Here is a 14,502-nt window from a genome sequence, read left to right on the forward strand (position 1 = left end):
TTGTGTCTCATTACCTCTCCAATCATGTTGCTCTGCCGCTGTATTTCAGTTAGTCACTATCTCTGTTGACCTGTTCTTTATTATTCTGTTTATGGTAATGAAACCTCGGATTCCTCGAAAAACACCCTCCACACTTTTTAAGATTGAAATCCCGAAGAGCAGTGTTCTAGCCACGGTGAGCAGCGCCGGGTGGCACAACCAGGTATTGTAAATTTCCACCCGACTCTCGGGTTCAAATTGACCAAAAATGAACTGAAATATTACTGAAAATGTACCGATTCGATTGTATGTCAAGCATCTGATTAGCAAAGTGTATGTTCGAGTGTGCTTGAACTAATTCACAAGAGCATTTCAGTTGGTTGGCTGAGTTTACATGTATGCCTCTTCAGGGCTTTTTCGGTACAAGATGGCACCATTGAGTGCAGCGTAGAGAGTAAATCTTAAGGAGTGCATCGCTTTCAGTTTCTCGGCCAGTATTTAAGCAGCGATATTGTCAAGTTCATACTTCTTTGGATTCTGTAATATATTTTGTGTGTGTTTCTTTTAACAGATAAATTGGCCAATGGGCACCAAAACCTGCAGATTGCTTTGGAAATAGCACATGAAGCTGAGATGCAGGTGATTATGGCTTAACAAGACGCACAGCTAAGTTGTGATCTAGTTAGTCACAATCGCCACAAGTCAGTCACAAGTCATTCAGCCCTAGGTCAACTTCCCAGCTATTTAAATGAACTGTGACAGTGGCATTCTCTTGTCATTCTTCATCTCTTTAGTCCTGACCTGTTCAGCCCTAGGTCAACTTCCCAGCTATTTAAATGAACTGTGACAGTGGCATTCTCTTGTCATTCTTCATCTCTTTAGTCCTGACCTGATTTGTGGACTAACTTGGGACTGACTTGGGACTGACTTGGGACTGACTTGGGACTGACTTGGGACTGACTTGGGACTGACTTGGGACTGACTTGGGACTGACTTGGGACTGACTTGGGACTGACTTGGGACTGACTTGGGACTGACTTGGGACTGACTTGGGACTGACTTGATTCTTACTCATACAAATAGTTTTGAGAATCCTCAGTACTGGACATTAAAAGTAGACAATGTGATTCCCATTTTCCTTAATATTCATCTGTTGACTCTAGTTTCTAAGAATCAAAGTGGCCACACCATTTTTATTTTTAACTGGCGCGAATGGAGTTAGGGAAACTGTCTAGGTAGTTGTACTTGTGTAAACAATGTAAACACGAAAAAAGAAATTGACAGGACCGGGTTTTGTAGCTGTGACTTCAGGAACAACATACATTATATTGAACTGTCCAACTTTGCTTGCCAACTTTTATTACGCACCTGAAGTCTAGCATTGTTTGAGGATAGCTTTTCTTTACATCACTGGGGCAAGGGAGTAAGTTTTATTACGCACCTGAAGTCTAGCATTGTTTGAGGATAGCTTTTCTTTACATCACTGGGGCAAGGGAGTATGTTTTATTACGCACCTGAAGTCTAGCATTGTTTGAAGATAGCTTTTCTTTACATCACTGGGGCAAGGGAGTAAGTTTGAAGTGTCTCCTTTCACTCATTTGTTTAGATCAGGCTGCTTTCTAAATGGATTTAGTCCCAGTGAATACAAGCATTCTCAATTTAGGTGTTGGCCCTGTGTCCCCCACCGCCCGCCATTTTATTCCAAGAGCCATTTTCCTATACTGTTACAAAGAGAAGTTGGTTTTCTACATTTCTTTGTTTTTCTTTGCAGGATGCAAAGGAAAATTACGAGGCAGCCTTCAAGCTGTACCAGGATTCCTTAGAGCAACTCATTGTCATTCTCCAACATGAGCCCCGAGGAAAGAGAAGGGAGATACTCAACAACGAGGTGCAGAGATACATGGCCAGGGCTGAGTCAGTCAAACAGTTCATTGAGGTCAGTTTGAAACGTGCTCTTTGCCTCATAGAGTCTGTGAGAACATCCAATGAGGTTGCTTTAGAAATTAGCCCGTACCCCTAGCCTATGGTTTTCACCTGACGAGTGTTGTCAGAAGTGTGTACAGCTGATGACCACTGTCACCTCACGAGAATTTTCATCTGTTACAACAATGCAAATGTTGCATAACATCTTTGATCATGTTTTTTTTTAGTACGTAATGTCCTGTAGGAAATCACTCGCAAATGTCAACTAACATTACTATGGTTCAGGTTTTGCAGACTTAAATTTTTGAGGGTACATCATTAGGCTTTTGTGGAGACAACATTACCCTCTAAATGATCACTGAGCTGGCAAAGCCAATTTCCCACATACATGAAGATCCCTGAGTCTTGTGTGAAAAAATGGCGCCCTCTATGTACTGTTCCTATTTAAAGCAGTTTTATGTTTAAATTAATCCTGCTTGAAAAATTCAGTCACAGGTAAAATAAATATGTTGGATAGTTATTGACAGGTTGCATGTTCATTACATCTGTGTGGCTAACCCTATTCCCTCAAAAAGCTACTCCAACTGGTTACATTTTTGGGAATCATTTTCTTTGGACAAACAATGTTATTTTGATGAGCTGCATACAGTGAAGCTGAATTTCAACTGCATTGTATTTTTGTCAGTCTGGCCAGAAACATTCTGCCGTGCATTGTGTCTTGTGAAAACACATACATGTACATGATATAACTGAAAATTGCAATTGAGGCTTTTTTGTGTAATTCTCATAAACAGGTCCGAAGAATACCAATGAAACAGGAATCAATTAATGAAGTACTAAAAATGGATGGACGCAAAAATGGTAAGTTTCTACCATCTTGATCGTTTGGCCAGATAGAATAAGGTTTGGTGCTTTTTGTTAAAGTTGTAATCCAGCTCTTTACAAGTCATTTGCAAATGAAGTGACAGCATGAACGGTGACCGAGGAAGGCCTTTGTCACGTTTCATCCTACTAGGTTGGGACTTGATGTGAAATGGAATGACTTGTGAATTATTGTATCTGTGGGGTGTGGTTTTAAGTTTCTTGGAACAGATATGTACCCCAAATGTGATCAGCGTCAACTCGTTGACTTCTGAGTGTTTTTGGCCTGGATATCCTGGATATCAGGCAGAATCGATCAGTGATTTATTTACGGCATAGAGGAAGGACACAGAGGGAATTGCAACTCAGGCACTTCAACGTGTTCGATGATGGTCGCCGCCGAGCCAGACGAATAATAGAAAACATTCCAAAAAGGCCTGATTACTGCCTGCATCTTAGCCGGGCAAGTGATATTAGACCTGATATTAGACCTACTTTTGTCATCGTAAATAAACTTTTAAAAATTTATACACTGTTCCATTATCCATGCAATGTTTGTAATTTTTTTCTCCTCCGTCCAATACATCAGTGTTCAAAGACTTGGTACGAATTTGGCTAAGACTGGCCAACAAAATGTTCACTACTTCTGGAAAGCTTAGTTCATTAGGAACAAAATGTGCTATTTCATCACAGGGTGTGATAGTGAAATCTCATAAAATACGCTTTTGTACAAATGCCATTATAAAAATGAATCAAACAAAACACAAAATCTTGTATACAACTGGGCTATTTATTCCCAAAATAACTCCAGAAGAAAGAGCTTATTCAGGGCAATGACTGCACATACAGATCTAAGGCACACAGCGTAATGCAAGCAACTGCACAAGAATTAAATTTGATGTTGTCATGAGATCATGCCAAGTACCTACAAATCATGAATATTCAATTTCCTATACCTCAGTACACAAAGTTTTAAGGATGTAGATTACCAGCGACAAAGTGCGGCGACGATCATAGGGTACAAAGGGGTTCCGTGGTTGTGAAACAGATGGTGTGTAGCAAGCGCTCACTGCGCTCTGGCTATGGACACACCAGGCATGCCAGAAAGCGGTAATAGGCCAGATGTTACTGCCCGGGCAGTTCAAACTCCTTCTGTGCCCTTACTCCATACTTACGGTTACCAAAACAACTTGATCTGTTCTGCTAAGCCTTTTTAAAAAATGACTGGAGGAGGGACATTTTGTATCAATGATTTTTGCAGTTTTACAAAGAGTAATGATTTAGGAATCGTTTGCACTCAATGACACTCAGTTCGTCGGTTCATGAAGACAGAGACTATACAGCTTGACTTTCTCAGCTGATGTGATATTTTCCCCCTGCCATAACCTGAAAGTTGACATGTCTCTCCCACCCCCCCGATTGACTGTCCATGATGATAGGAGTGTCTTCCCGTATAAAGCCATCAGAAACTTATATTTATGCTGTTGTCTGTGTGAAAACTATAAGAATGTATTCATGTCTTGTACTGTAGTCAGTAGAGACCCAGAAATGGTAATGTTTACTTTATACTGGTACATGTAAATGTATTTCCAAAGCATAATCTGCTTCAAGCAGAAGCACCCCCTCATCTGTTGAAAAGAGCCACGTTGGTCTGGAGTATTTATTTTATTGGTAGCGATGCGACTGCACTACTTGATTTCCTAAACCAGTGATGTGCAGTCAGTACCAAAGGAGCCTCCGTTGCTAAGGAAATAGCGCCCTCCCTTCCGCCCTTCCACAGATTTATCTCTCAGGTCCCTGCTCTTTTCCCAATTGGTATAGCTACTGCTGTGTAGCTGTGTTTCAATGCACATTCTGCACACGTTAGGCAGTTCTTAAAAGTCGTTGCTCTAAGACCTGCTGATAAAGTGGTGACCTTGTGGCAGTTTGACTGTGTGTGTGTGATAGTGTTGGCTGGGTGTGGAATTGTTTGCCTGAAAAAAGTTAGACACTGCTATCAATATTGGCCGGGGTTTGTGAACTTGGGTGTGTGGGAATGTGTGTAAACTGGCGTAAACAAATCTCTGGGAACTACCGAAACATGCAGCTGTATACTCCAGAAGCTCGGCGAGCAATTTGATATCTAGCCGTTAAATCCCAATGCTATTTTCATACTCGGCAAAGAGATTAACTTGAGCCTGCTGCTCCGCGCTGACATTTTTTTGAAGATTTGGATCATTGCTTATAAATTGGAAAAGGGCCATCAGTTTGTGAGTGTTGGAGGAGGGGCTGTTTATACTGTGGCCTGTGGCACATTTTGACATTGGACACTTGAGGAAGGATGAGGGAGTGAAACGAAGTGTCAATTTGGGACAGGGCTTTCCTCAGTCGATCGAATCAGATTGGATCAGTGTTTAATGCAGCAAGCATATGTAGACTGTGCTCCAGTTGTCAGAGCCACTGTAATGATTGAGGGAGAGCAGTTGCTTCAATTTTCTTACTCAGACACACAAGTTTATGTACGATCCTTCAGCTTTTATAAGTGTTCACGTTACACAAGTTTATGTACGATCCTTCTGCTTTTATAAGTGTTCACGTTACAAGTCTTAATCTTCCACCCTTATTAATTGCTCATTCAAGAATAGCAGTTGTCTTTACGGCTAACTCAAAGAGAAGCAGGGTAAAACATGCCTGTAGCCTGTGCAGTGAACACATCAAGTGAGAACACCATTTTGACAATTTTATGATATAAAAGGATTTAGTTTGAGTATCAAATCCCCGTGGTACAGGTAGCCCTCTGGCAGATCTAGGTTTCAGTAGTTCCGAGTGCATAAACCGCTTTCTTTGGAAAGTGTACCTGCCTACCCTGTTGACTGTCAAAAGGTCACACGTAATCCGTTTCCCAGGCCCACCTTGTCATTTGGAGGCCAAACGTTCTTTTGGATTTAGAATGAAAATCCACCTTGAGCCATCTCGATTAGTATCACTTCCTGAGGACTCCCCTTTGCCAACACATGCCCGAATGAATTTTTTTTGGGGGGGGGTCCAGCTGATGTTGTATGCATCTCTTGTCATCTCTCAGCCAAACTCCTAAGGGCCTGGGAGGTATTTCTTTCACAGACGCCGAAGAATGGAAATGTCATGGTAAAGTCTCTGATGGCAGCCACAGGGTCTTGAGTGCCTCTTCAGTTGTATCAAGGAGTGGGAAGGTGATGAGTGCGACCTGAAGGATCTTACCAAACTCCTTAGATGTTGTGGCACAGTAGCAAAATCTCCAGCGGCAGAATTAGAGGATGCTGAACTTGACGCGACTGGAACTTGGTTTGTTTTGTTTTTTCCTCAAGTGGCAATGTGGTCGTCTGCATGATCTTCATCACTGTTTCCATGGCAACACTCTTGTGCTTGTGTGATGGATGGTCGTAATCAGTACAGCACACAGTGCAGGGAACTTTCCAATAGCAGATTTACTACAGCGAGCTACATGAAATCAGTGGAGTGATAACTCACCCCCTGCAGCAGTGCCGGGATCGACCGCTGTTGCTGCACATGCCTCGCCTGTCTGATCTTGCCTTCATAGTCAAGGCTAAGGCTTATGACAGATAACTAAATCACTCAAATGCACTTTGCATATTGGAATTGCCTGAAAAAAGCAGGGGCATAAAATTGATGAGGGTGATTGTGGCAGTGTGAAAGGCAGAGGGGTGCTGCAAGACGCCATTTGATGCCAGGCAGCACTCTTTATTTATAGCAAATTTCTTTATGGATAAACATATGTACATGTACACATATGCTCTCGAGCTCTGTCTATTTCAAAGCGTTTTAAATTAAACTAGAATAAAGAATTCCTGAGGATCTACCAGTATTCCTTATTCTTTTCTTTCACCCACTACCATTGCATCTTTGCCCGGCCACCTCACCCCTAGAATTTACGCCCTGAAGTGACGAAATAAGTCCCTTTAATTTTGGAGATATTTGTTTTGTCCTAAAATCCTGCTCTCTTGAGTAATCACTCAGTTGTACACTCTCCATAACGAACATGGACCCTTTGCACCACAACTGTGAGACCATTAGGTATCAGCCATTAATAATCCATTAGCCCTGCCCCATTATAGGACCTGCCAAAAATAGAGGGGTGGACAGAAAGAGTTGTGGCCACTGGCCCCCTTGCCCTACCCGTTCCACCACCAGTGGATCAGGGCGTATTCATCCATCAGTGGTGCACTCTAAAGGCCTTATTGATGTAAACTTTGCAAGGTTCTCTCCTTTGATAACACATTTTGCCATTTACTTGGATTCTGTACAATCTGACGTGCAAATTATACACCCTTGCCAAAAATCACTTCAAATTGGTTCAACATCATGCTGCTTTGGGGATGAACCCCCAACCAGCAATTTAGTTGACTTGTCACACATCTTCATGTATCCGTGCTAAAACTCCTCAAATTGACACGTAGTTTACTTGTTACTTGCTAAAACTCCTCAAATGGACTGTGGTTGGACAACTCACAACACGTAGTTTGCTTGTTACTTCCAGTCGTGTGGCCGCACACTATTGAAACGGCAAAGGCATCAGAAATGAGTTGCACAAGTTATACTGTGGCAAGGCTGCATACATGCAGCATGGTGTGCTTGCAAAGTTTACACGCAGAGAATCTCGGTTGCGACAGAGCATTTCAGCATTATGATTTACCACGGAGCAATTATTGGCAACCCAATGAGTAACGTCAATCACCTCTGCAGGAAGGCCTGTTATTGGACCAAATCAATATCTAATTTTGGTAAGCGGGATACTCTGCGAAGGTTAGATTTTTCTTTGAGCCATGTAAAGGGACACAGCTCTGTCTGGGGTAGCATTTATTTGTCCAGCCTATCAATACTGAATCCATCATGTAAATGCTGAAATTGACGGAGCGTCATCACATATTCTCTTTCCTCTTCTTAGTCAATAGCAGCTGCTCTAGTATTCAAGCGTCTGTTTAAAAAAGAAGTGATCGCCAATGTCCTTAGAGAGCATGCTGAGCACGATATACCCATTGCAGAAACATTGTACACTCTGGCTGTTGATGCTTGTTTTTCCCTGGGGTGGAAATTTAGCCTGCATCTATCTGGGCCTGGAAGGTTGATGTGTTGGACAGCGTATCTCACAAGTTTGACTTGCTGGCAACCCTTTTTTTCCCCTCAGTGTAATAATGAATGGTGATTGGATGGTGTAAGGTTCACCTTTGGCTGCAGGTAGTGAGGCTGGTTGTGGCTGGGGATTTCTGAGGGTGAAGTGATTTCATCAGCAAGAAATTGGGCATGTCTGAATGAATTATTTCTGCTTCTGACCTTGTCTCCTAGTTTATGAATAGTAGTTTGTTTGTGGCGAGTGGGATGACATGATCTGTTTGCTGACTCATTGCAGTGGTTTAGGAATTTAAAGCTTGATCGGAATTGTGGTGCTTGTGTCCTTGGGCAAGCCACTGTACAGCAATTGCCTCCGAACAGGAGTGTACTGTGAGGGTAAAGAACAGACCAGTGAGACCATGCTGATGTTCAGGATGATGGAGGGTTGTGAAGTGCTTTGGTTTTGAGACATTTGTAAACAACACATTACAAGCACAATGTTGTTGCAGTTAAGAACTCTGTCTAAAATGTTATTTCCACATCTAGTCCAAACTTGTACTTCACTCACACGTATTTGTCCTGGCTTGCTGCATGTGCACCTCTGTGAGGGCCTAGGTGTAAAGTTAATTTCCTCTCTTCTGAGTTGTAGGAGTTTTCGTAGCAGATGTACTCGGGCAGTTTCTGCTATAAACATTACAACTTTTCCCTTTTAGTTGCTGGAGGTTTTTTTTAAACAAGGCAAGATAAAAGGCATGAAGAGGCTCTTCTGTCAAGCTAAACATCATGAGAAGAATGATTCTCTGCAATTGGCAATTGGCAGGCTTGAAAGGATGTTAAATTTTCGCAATTAAGCCATGCATTTTCATTGCATGATCCTGGGTTTGCTGCACTCAGTGTCAGTTAATGATAGATTGGCTCATGAGAATTGAACAGTATTTTGTGCACTAGATGGTCTTTGAAGGTTTTCAAAGTACATGTACAGGGCATCCATTTTTTAATGTTGAGATATGATCAATTTTTGGCAATGAGCCAAGAAAAAACACTATTACAGTACATGCACCACACTTTTAATTTGAGGACATTATTATGTGTAAGTTTTGACCAACAATGCACCTCTTTTTGAATGTGCCCGAATACTTTTTTGTTAACATGCTACAAGCTTTTCTCAAGCTTTTCTTCCGCTTTGTTGGTAATTGTTCAATTTGATTTGTGAAGCAGTTGTCGATTTACATGTAGATGGATCATGTGCACGCATGCACATGTGCATGTACTTTTTCTTATGTGCATGTAAAACCTCTGCCCCTACATGCACACCGTGCACGTACATGTACTTGGGTCGAAAAACTTACCGCAGCGTACGGTGTACAGGTGTGCTTAGGCCTAGTTGTAAACCTGCTTGTGGCCGTTTTCTGAAGGAGCATTATATTCTTCAACATTCCAACTCCATGCAAGTCACAGCAGCCATGCAGCGAGGAGTGCCAACATGACTGGGGAACAGACTAGGGATGGGGGGGGTCTCACAACTGAGCATCGGGTAATGCCCCTCTGGGCTATCTGCGGCGGCGGTATCCGAATGATGTGCTGTGGCTGCGGCCGCACCTTTGTGCGTGCGGCCGCAGCTGCAGCACATTGTTCGGATACGGTTACGCGTACGTTCGCTGCAGCGATAGTGACTTTTGAAGAAGTCTAAAAGGGAGCCTTTCAACAATGCCAGGTAAGAAATAAACTGCAAATGCCAACCATTTTCACTGTATAAATCATTTTATTAACAAATCAAAATGAACATACTCACACTAGCAATTGTAATGGCTATATTTAAAATCTGTATACATTTTAATTTGACCACTGTAGTACCTGTACAGGTCGACACTGGTTGTGTACACATATACATGTGCATTGAATGTGCATGTAAAAAAAAAATGTGCATGTAACTTTTGTAAGTCCACATGCACCAATGTATGTGATATTGTTTTTCCTAAATCAACCACTGTTGTGAAGTTGCACTCATATTGCATTTCAACATTTCTTGATCTTTTACAATCATCCGTGGATAGAGGCAAGTGGATGCCCACACACACTGATGCAGTTTGTGGAAATCCTAATGGCAGCCCAAGGTTAGACCTCTTTCAAGAGGGGCTGTTCTTGTGTCTCAGGCTGCGGATGTGTCAAGCCAACTGAGTAGGCCCATCATTCACTTCAAATTCCCAGCTCTCCAAAACCCTGGGAGAGAATAATTGACCCTAGAATCCAATCCCGACTAGTTTGTCGCACCCGGCGCCCTACCCTCCTGTCGGATATTGAAGCCCAGGCTCTCAGCAGCTACTCGGAATCTCATGGCTTGGAATAACAAAGAATCGTCTCTGGCAAGCAATTTCCCTTACATTAATAGCGCCGGCACACAGAGCCGTCCAGGTCCCCCCCCCACAAACTGAAATGCACACTGACGGGCCAGTAAATTTACAGGCTCACTTCAAGTGACTCCAGGTCTCACAAGCAGGAGGAGGCCACACAGCATCACAGATGCAGACCCATCTTCCTCAAGGCCAAGTTGAGCTGGGGATATTCATGCATGCATTATGTATGATTGCCTCGCTACAAAATGTTCGCACATCGGCCCAATATGTTTGCACTTATCACTCCCACTCCCTTTTATTGCGACGACAAGACGACAACGTGTGGCTTTCAGTCTACCCATAATCTACCCATACCCGGGGTTTGTTTAATTGCAACTGGGCCTTCTCTATGGAGGCCTGCCAGTGGATGCATTTCATTGCTACGGGCTCAAGGTTGTAACGGGAGACAGTTATTGAGCAGCTGTCTCTTCCATTGAGCCACCTGATGCTCAAGCAGTGAAAGCAAGCCAGTGTTTTGGATGGCTGTATTCTCGAGGGTGAAATCATGACATTTTGTGAGACTCTGTTCTGGTTCCCTTGAAGTTTCGGATAAAAGATTTATGTAGGGCTTTCTCATCATACTCTCATGATTTTCTTTATCTAAATCTTTGTATTTGTTGAAGCTTGGTGGAAAAAAAGAGCCCGACCACAAAAATGCCGGGATGCGTTAAAACCTGCCACTGTGTTAGCTATAAGTTATGACTAGTTCAACTATTCATGCTAATTGCTGTCAAAAGAATGAGCCCTGGCATGGCTGCCGTCGGCATTGTTAAAAGAACCAACCAATCAGACAATTTCGTACATATGACTTTTCATATACCAGCATATCACATATGTGATATATCACACCCTCAAAGACTGATCAAAAATACCCTCCCCCCACATGAAGATTACAAATTTATAGCTTGATTGTCTGTCTAGATTTCTACTGAGTGTTACCACGAAATACAAAATAAAAACTGGAAAAAGTGGGTTGAGAAGATTAGTGCAATCAGGTGTGTGCTGATGGATATTTATACTCTTGCTTAACCTATTAACCAACTTTAATATCCAGCTTTTGTGTTCCCTGTTTTTTTTATTCCTTTGCCTTGTGGCTGTTTTCAAGAGTCAAGAACCATCATGGACCACATTGAGTATGAATAAGATACTGGCTTTATCCAAGATGTTTGCATGTACATTATACCCAGGTGGTGCTGTGCGGCCTCACCTGGAGGATTATTGGCAAACTCAGGGCACTAATTACATGTATTACAAATGCAGGCTTGAAATGGCTGGTCAAGGCGTAGTTAAAGTCACCCTTGGCAAAAATGACTGGCAGTATGTACCTTGCCAACTCCTATTCACAGTAATAATAAGAAAGTCCCAACTTGTAAATGCCATGTGTTGGTCTGGACTCTCTTTTAAGCCGTACTTTTTTTGGGGGAGGGCAGTTAGGAGCTTTACAGCAGAAGTTTTCAGTATGGTAATTTTTCAAGGGATCTATGTAAGATTTAAATTGAGGGATGAACCATACTGATTCGCAGATATGCTGTTTAGAGATGGACTTTCATATTCATATTCTGGGCAAATACACTCTTCAATTAACACACAGATTGAGTGACACATAAAGGGATGTACAGAGTTACTCATTGTGTAAATTAAATGAGTAACATGAAATCAGTCGCTGACTGATTTGCTCTCCTGCAGCTACGACAGGCAAATAGCCTGTTGATTACATTTGAACATGTATCCTCACATCAGAACATGATCCTCCAAGAGGTTGTGTCTGATTACAGGATTCCAATTTGATCAGATTTTCTGTCGTCATCCTATATGGGGGAGGGAATTTTCACTTGATGTAAATAGGTCGTTGCTTACACCAAGATAATGTGTTACTTCCCTGGTGTGACCCCATAAAATGTTTGAGAGACTGCTCAATAAACCTGCAGTGTTACATATATGTGTCGCCTCAGGGTGGAGAAACATTCGCAGGCCTCTGGTTTCAGAATAAAAAGTTTCTTGAACAGTTTTTCAAAGGGCATTTGTTAGCACTTAGTGAGGTGATAGGCACATTGAGGATTGAAGAATTTGATCCAAATAAACCCTGGATGGATTCTAAGGTTGTACTTAGATGGGATAAACAGACAGGCAGATATGTCACCAGATACAGAACAAACAGGCATGAAAAAAATTTAAGTTGAGTATGATAATGCATTGCCATAGGGTTGCCAAAATTATGTGTTCCCTAATTTTTTGGTACTCTAAAGACTTCACCAAGCCTTTAAAGAGTCTTCATCTTTTAAAAAAGACCCTTAAAGTGGCGACAAAAAGTGAGTAGAGTGAGATGGAGCCTTGAACCTCCGGATCACCATTCAAAGTATTCTACCCATGAAGCCAGCCCTATTTCCTCTTAGTTCGAAGTCCCTAATTTCAGTCCTCGTGCGAGTTAAAAGGTGAGCCTGCGTAGAAAAGTGGAGCATCAGCAAACCTTGATTCAAAACAGACCCCCTCCCCTGTTTGTGTGCTCATTCAACTTGCGGCTAATAATGCTTTGATAAATTTGTACTGTGTTACTTTTGAGGCATGTTTTAGGTTGCTTGAGGCACCATGGTCACATTGTGACCACATACAGCAGAAACTTTCGGGAAAACATCATCTTTTCTACTTTGTCATTTATGTTCTGGTTCCGGGTTGGAAACCACAACATGCGCATCAAAACCTCCCCCCTCAGGTCTCCATGATCCCTGCATCATCATCATCATACACACACTACCATTGGTCTACTCAGAAATAGTCTTGCTTTCAAGACGTCCTTAGTGGAGCAGTGTGTCCGTGAGCATTGATCATAAATACCGGACATACAATTAAAGGTTGTGCCTCTGCCAAAAACGACCTGCATCAAGACTAACTGAGCCACTGCAGTCATGCATGCAGCCAGAATTTTTTTCCCTGATGGATGCTACAGCAGCCCTAGTGGACAGCCATAGCCTTTTCATGCAGTTCCGTCGAGCTGACAAATGCAATATAATGTCAATTTGAATAGAGCTCAATTTTTTCTTGTACCCAGGGACGGGGGTTTTGGCTGCAGGATTTTGAGCATTTTTCTGAAACAGCAAGCAAGGGCAATGCCTCGTGCTACTTAAAACTTCTTGCCTGAAATGTTCCCAGAGGAAAAAAAAAGGAACCTGATAACCTTTCACTTTCATTTCACTTTGTATTATTGTACTTTCTGTACCTTCACAAATTTAAGCTTCCTCCTGAATGAAAATGCTGGCAATACCTTTAACTTTGCTGGGTGGTTTTCAACACCATAATTGAGCCGATGTACCTTGTACATGTATGTGCAGCTGACAACGGCAGGCCAAACCAGCTGTCTGCATCTTCAAAGTTGCCGTCTCTGCAGCTTTAGCATTGTACTTGGCTGTGCGCGACGCCCATCTGCTCTAGCATAATCAGTCGCCCCACTGCTCCTTCCTTCAAGGCGACGAGTGCTTTATTGGTTTTCTTTTCTTTTTTTTTTGGTGGGGGAAGGGGGGTGCAGAGGGGAGTTCGGGAGGCATCTGAAGGCCTGATGGGGCTGGCGAACCAGGCTCTCTGATGGCATGGTGACATCCACCCTGGCCCCTGGGAATTTGGGGGCCAGATTACCCTGGAATCCAGGCCATTAATTTGTGGATCAGTCAACGGAACTGATCCGAAAAGGGTTGGTTTAAACGATTGCGGCTGTGCAGGCACACATGCATTGCACCAGTGCCGCACTTATGTAGAAACCCAGCCAATTTTACATGCACATTCATGTATGAGTCGCGTGTTTATTCTAATCCAGGTTATTCATTTAATGTCAGTGGGCACATGCGTCACGGCTCCCTTTTTCTTGAGCTGTTGGATATGTTTTCAGAATATCAAATTACTGGATCTTCAGTTTTCTGTTTTTCATACAAGGGTGTTGTTTTGCCAAGGTGTTGGTAAAACCTTTGCAAATTGAGGACATAGGAGGAATTTTTACAATGCAAAGTTAAACTCTGAACTGAGAGGCAGACGAATAACCCTCGTTATTAGTCAGGTGAGGTCTTTTGTTAGAGGTTCCACCAGGATTGGTTGGTCAGTGTTGGCTGTGGAAAAAATCAAAGGCCTCAGTTCAAGAGGAATCAACTTGTAAGGCACGATGAGTACTGATGTGGTCACGGTGAAACCTTCGGAAAAAATTTAGGCCTACATGTACACGTACATGTCACATATATATCCCATTTAGCCTCTTTCCGTCATTCAGTTTTACAGCTTG

General features: G+C 42.5%; 1 protein-coding gene across 1 annotated transcript in view; it reads left to right on the forward strand.

The window, feature by feature from the left end:
- Window positions 1–14,502, forward strand: part of ulk3 (unc-51 like kinase 3) — a 51,121-nt gene that overhangs the window by 16,012 nt on the left and 20,607 nt on the right. Inside the window, exons 11-13 of the mRNA XM_022241743.2 lie at window positions 551–618; window positions 1,751–1,915; window positions 2,697–2,763. Of these exons, the coding sequence (XP_022097435.2) occupies window positions 551–618; window positions 1,751–1,915; window positions 2,697–2,763 (300 nt within the window). The remainder of the gene's footprint in view (window positions 1–550; window positions 619–1,750; window positions 1,916–2,696; window positions 2,764–14,502) is intronic.

Source organism: Acanthaster planci, linkage group LG05, assembly GCF_054643075.1.
Source record: "Acanthaster planci isolate LZ-2023a linkage group LG05, COTS_SCS, whole genome shotgun sequence".
NCBI lineage: Eukaryota > Metazoa > Echinodermata > Asteroidea > Valvatida > Acanthasteridae > Acanthaster > Acanthaster planci.